The sequence below is a fragment of the Desmodus rotundus genome, chromosome 4 (genome assembly GCF_022682495.2).
Source record: "Desmodus rotundus isolate HL8 chromosome 4, HLdesRot8A.1, whole genome shotgun sequence".
NCBI lineage: Eukaryota > Metazoa > Chordata > Mammalia > Chiroptera > Phyllostomidae > Desmodus > Desmodus rotundus.
In genome coordinates, this window is record NC_071390.1 from 89,512,273 (window position 1) to 89,518,272 (window position 6,000).

At 33.7% G+C, this 6,000-nt stretch overlaps 1 protein-coding gene across 7 annotated transcripts in view; it reads left to right on the forward strand.

The window, feature by feature from the left end:
• PDLIM5 (PDZ and LIM domain 5) overlaps positions 1–5,515 on the forward strand; it is a 209,351-nt gene extending 203,836 nt beyond the window's left edge. For all 7 annotated transcript variants that reach the window (XM_024574820.3, XM_024574819.3, XM_053922919.1 and 4 more), the window contains 2 exons: positions 740–855; positions 2,237–5,515. In XM_024574820.3, the coding sequence (XP_024430588.2) occupies positions 740–855; positions 2,237–2,326 (206 nt within the window). In that variant the 3' untranslated portion in view covers positions 2,327–5,515. The remainder of the gene's footprint in view (positions 1–739; positions 856–2,236) is intronic.
• The last annotated feature ends 485 nt before the right edge of the window (positions 5,516–6,000 follow it).

A 6,000-nucleotide genomic window follows, 5' to 3' on the forward strand; every position in this document is an offset into this window, starting at 1 on the left:
GTGAGAGTAGCTGCATATAAGAAAATTAAAATGCCTATAAATTCTAATTTAGTAATAATGAAGAAATACCTTGTCAGACCGCTTTCTCCAGAAGGAAGTCCTATTAGTATTTTATAACTATAATCTATATCAAGTAAATGGTGTTCACTGGCTAATCATTTTAAGCATGAAGTCATAAAATTGTAAGGAAAATACAGCAACCCCCCCCCCCCAAAAAAAAAACCCCTAGTGGCTATATTGTAATACAGTCCAGCTAGAAACTTGGTCATGGAACTTTTCATGGAAGTTGGCCTGGGACTTTTTTCTTCCTCACTAAGTCAGATAAGCTATAAAATTTGCTAATACCAGTTATTTCCTTCTGGTTGAAGTTCATTAGCCTTATCGTTGCTAGTTATTGGAAGTTTTTTTCATTGTATTGAAACAGTTATGTCTATTGATAACCTACGTGTTCTTGTTTATATATACATATTTGGGCATTTAAATAGTTGGAGAGAGATGAAAAGTATTACACAGAAAAATAGAATAAAGGGTGTTAAGTTGTGTAAATAGCATTTACCAAGGGTAACCTGAAACATGCCATCCATGTATCTCAAGCCAAATATGCCATCTGAAAATTTTCCAGTTACTAATAACTTTTTCTTCATCTTCTCATTCAATTCCAAATTGTTGCTGCTTTCTAGGAACTATCATTCCAAAGCTCTGCCATGTTTAAATGACGTCTCCCCCTCCCCCAACACAGATTACTATGCACTGTTTGGAACTATCTGCCGTGGGTGCGAATTTCCCATAGAAGCTGGCGACATGTTCCTGGAAGCGCTGGGCTACACCTGGCATGACACTTGCTTTGTGTGCTCAGTAAGTAAACGCATTCCCGAATTAAAGGAGCACCGTATGGCCAGTTCTAGCATAAACACTGGATGGGATGGACAGTTCTTGTATCTTTCAATCCTTTAAACCTAAAAATACTTACTTGTACAGTGGTTTTGAAAGTTGTTTATTAAGATTTTTGGCAGTTTTAAAAATTACTTGGCATATAATAAAAGGCTTACCGTTTAGAGAAAATCATGTTTTTAATACATTTTTATTTCTAAGGAGAAACTATATATTTATTAAAATAGTAAGAGTCCTTTACTTTTTAAAAAAACTCTTTTATTGGAGTTTTTTAGTAATGTTTGGAAGCATAAGTACTTCTTAAAATAGAAATAAATAATTATTTTAAAATCTATTATTGAATTAACATTGGAAGAAAACTATATGTTGATTTTCTTTCTTAGCAATAGTCCATGAATATTTTTTTCTTTTTGAGACTACAATAAACTTACAGTAATATATTTTTCTATTATATTTCATATTTTAATATTTTTCATGAGCATAGATTCAGAGATTATCATTAACCTAAGACATATATTTTTTGATTTAGCAAGTATATATTCAATAAGGTACTCTGTTCAGATGTTTGACTTTTTAAAAAATTAATCTATCTAATAATTTTCCATACCCATTGTATGAAGGGAACAAAGTCAAGTTAATGGAAGTTGAATGATTATCCCAAATGTTTCCATTAAACTCAATCTCGTTTACCTCATCCATCTCTTAGATGTCATAAAATCTATTAAAAAAGTAATTTTTAGTAGATTTGCCTTCTGTTCTCTTAAGGAGCTTCTCATGAGCACTTTAATTAACAAAGGCAATAGGAAAGACAAGAAGACATAAATGTGGATAGTTAACTGACTGCATAACCATCCAGCAGCCAGATGTTGACCACATTTTTCATTATAAGAAACTGAAGAATGTATTTTAAAAAACCTCTCAAGAATTTTATGCCTGTGTGTTTGGGGGCTTGGGAATGTTTGATAAAGCAATTGTGTTTCCTGTTTGAATGCCTTGGTTCTCTGCAACAGGAGGCAGATTAAAAGCATTGATTAGAAGTTGGGAAGAGAAATTATATCAATATTTAGTGTGACCTCTTTAGGTGTTAATTTTTCATAAGGGCCAACTCCCAATAAAGAGAAATAATGATAAGTAATTTAAATAAATTAGAATGCATTCCAGAAAGAGTCATTCTTCATTGCTCTTGAAAGAGGAAATGAAGTAGAGTAATTGTGAAACGTTAGGATGTCCAACACATCCAACTAAAGTGCTTCGTCATCATATCCATTGGGTAAAAAACGGTTTTCCCCTTCACGCATCCTTGATAAAATAATTATATTATCTCATATCATACTTTTTTCCCCAGGTGTGCTGTGAAAGTTTGGAAGGTCAGACCTTCTTCTCCAAGAAGGACAAGCCACTTTGTAAGAAACATGCTCATTCTGTGAATTTTTGAAAGTCAACATTTCTGAAGAGAAGAAAGAAATTTGAAGAGAAAGAGGAGAATTAAAATTACCAATTGATTTTTAGATTCAATATTTATATGGATATTTGAAAAATAATAGTAGGCCTGAAGGTATAAATTCCAGATTTAAAAATGAAATCTATGAGGATATATTTGGCTTCATAACATAAAGAGACAGTATGACATTTGTTATTACTTTTTCCCTGTATTTTCTGCCCATAAAATAACTTTAATAAAAACCAATTTCCTGGTTGACTATTAAATTCATCTTAGAATAAATGAGTGAAGAATTAAAGTTTAGAATAAAAACTCCAGCCTCTGTGCTGAAATAATTATGCTTTCTTTCTTTAATAGGTAGTTACAAGTAAATCTGTAAAGGGCAATGAAAATGTCTTATCTGACATTTACTGTAAGATTCACTTACAGTAAATCTGTAAGTGACACATTGTATTTTTAAAAAAACAGTGTTTACCTTTAAAACTACTTAAAATAGAAGTTTAAATGGAGAATTTTATCAATAGTAGCAGGTGTCCATTTTTAAAAACTATGTGGATTTTTTTTTAATTTCCCAGTTGATCATTCCACTGAAGAAAGGACAATGAGATTTTTGATAAAAATGTGTCTTGCCAATAAGAGATGCTATATTTTTATACCCCTTGAAAGCCATCATATATAGGTCATAAATCTCAAATTTTCACCTTTTGTTAAAACATGACCATTTTTATTCATTGCGTATGTTTTATCACCTATGGTAGTCAAACTCCTTTTTTCTCTTGTCCTTCATGGTCTGATAAAGAGCTAATTGAACGACTTGGACTGTGATAGTTTCCTCTTTAAAGAGAATAAATAGAAAAGAATGTGATTGGGAATTATAGTAAATTAGAATATTGGATCCAAAATATTCTCCCCAAATTCCCCCTTTTTGACAGTGAATTAGTTTCACAGTTGTCCTGTAAACGTTTGAGAGCTCTCTGCAGAATAATATTTTTTCTTAAATTCTCCATTAGAAAAATTTAAAATTGGTTTATGGATGTGATAAAATCTAAATTGTTTTTTCCTTTTGATAGTTCTCTTTCAATAATAAATGAACCACTTCCAGATGTGATCACAAAGTTTGGAAAATGTTTATGCACAGCAGTTTGGCAGTACAGGAGGGGAGCATGATTAATGCCCAGACTGGCCCATTGTTCGTGCTCTTCATTGGGGGGAAACATACATGGATACAGCATGAAGACAGAGAAACAACTGTGGTAAAGTTGTAATAGATCCTATTGACATTTGCCCAATGAGAAAAGAAATGATAACATTTGATGTTTTTCTCTTTGTTTCCAAAATGAATGACAGTTCATGATCCCACTAAGTTATAGTTTAAGTTTGTTTGGAGCAAGGTGCTTTCAAATTTGACATTGAGCACCAAGTCCTACCACCCCCATCACTTACTGATGATTTCACTTCCTCTGTGTACGTGGTTGTGATAGAGAAGGATTTTAGGCTACCATGTTTGTTTAACCTCCCTAAGAATCTTTCAAGGCATCTGTCCTGAAAGCTATTAACTTATGGTCTAGGAGATTGAAATGTTATGCAGATAATAATTAACTGGGGATAAAGAATGAGAAGGGCGACACAAAGTGGCAAACCGAATGCTTCCCAGTGGCAAATGTAAGCCACCTTCTCACCTGCATCTTGTAGGCAGGTGGGAAGTTGCTTGTTTGGGTTTTTTAAGTGCTGGAGCTGAATTGTGTAGTATTTCTCATTGCTGCTGAAACCACCTATAGAAGACGTCCTGGCTGATATGCATTGTCATATCTTAATGTCAGTCTTTTGCTTTACACAGTATAAAATTAGTTGGTGGTTTTGTTTTGGTGTGATAGAATGTGTTATTTAGTTTTGCCTTTATAGATTATATGCCAAGATAGTTTTTGATAAGTCAATGGCATTTGGGTATTTCCTTCAAAGAATTTTATTTGACCTGGATTTCTTATAAAATTATCTTACATTAATATATCATTCTATTAGATTTTTCTTTCTGCATATTATTCATAGAGTATACTGTTGGCATTTCTCTAAATATTACCCCTAAGAGAGCACCCTTACTCCCTAATGTATCACTGTCAGTGTGCCTTGTTCTGCTCTTCTCTTCCCGTCGGTCCCTAAAACAGTTGATCCTATGGAATAAATATTGATTATAACCCTAAGAGTCTCTGTATTTTCCAGTGGGTAATGCCATATTTAATACACCAGCATTAACCTTTTAATAACGCAGGCAGAGCACTTTACTCTTCTGGTGAGCTCCCTGAATATTTATTTTCCTGATTATAAATGTTCTATGTCAGTAGCGTTTCTTAAATTATTACGTCTTTACTGTGGAGCATTTACTTTCAGTCTCTTTAGATGTATATGTTGGAATTCTGTACTTAGTACAATACAGATTAAAATCATAGTATGTGACTTTAAAACATCCCATATTTGGACTTCCAAGTTTCAAGATGTTAGTAATCGGTTCAGACTTCAGCATTTCTCTAGACTTACAAGGACAGACGGTTGCCCGCTGAAGTAGCAACCTAAAAACAATCCCCTGTGCTTACTTATGCTGACAGTAGCTTCCATGTTTCCTATCGGTTCATGTAGAATCTAAAACGAACATCTAATCATTTGATCAGTTATTAAGACAAATAAGGGTTTAAATCTTCAAAATATTAGTGTAGCATTATGTTTAAAAATTATCTACAGCAACAATGTATTTATGGTACCATTTTCAAGGAGTACTATGTTAGGATCAATTTATAGAAAGCAGTTGCTGCCTCTCCCTGCGCATGTGTGAGTCAGGCAATGGCATGTTAACATTTGTGTGAGGTTTGCAGTTCAGTCGTCCCTGGTGGAAGGAGAGGCTTTTCAGACGGGGGAGGGGAAGCGCACTGAGTAACTTCACACCAGTTCAGTGTGGCTTCGGTTCGTCACTCTTCATCCCCCAAATATTTTAACGTATTGGGTTTGGATTCTCAATGTATCATTTGCCTTATCTATTGATCTCTATTTTCTGTTTCTTTACATTTTTAAGTTTGTATAAATGGCTGTGCTGTTTTGCTTTTGGATGTACTTTCTAATTAAAAACCACATAAGTGTAATCAGTATACTAATACCTTAATGAGCACGTAATGAATAAACGGCTGCAGCCCTGTAGACAGACTCCCCTGGTTTTTCTTTCGGGTGGCAAGTGGTTTCTGTTAAGTTACCATGGGAACAGCCGTGGTCAAAGGACAGGAAGGGATGTAATAACTCTCAAGAGAATCTCCTTATGATACTTGCTTATCAAAATGTCCCAGAAATAAAACATTTGAAAATATTGTCACATTTATTTTACTTTAATCCAGTTCTTTGCTCTGCATGTATCACGTATACACAAATATTTGTGGATTAGTTGATAAATAAGCTCTTTGTCCTTTTAAAATATTTATTACTGAAATTATGTATTGGAATAACTTGCCATATCAAGCATTATATTGTATCATATATCACATTCAGACAACATTAAGTCATCTTCTATATTTTTACGTTTCTCATTGACCAGGGCCCGTTACTTCATGCTTCACTCATCCCAGTCTCATTAGCGAACTTTTCTGTAACTAGGTAGGCTCACCTATTCCTCGTTTGTTTATTGGTTTGAG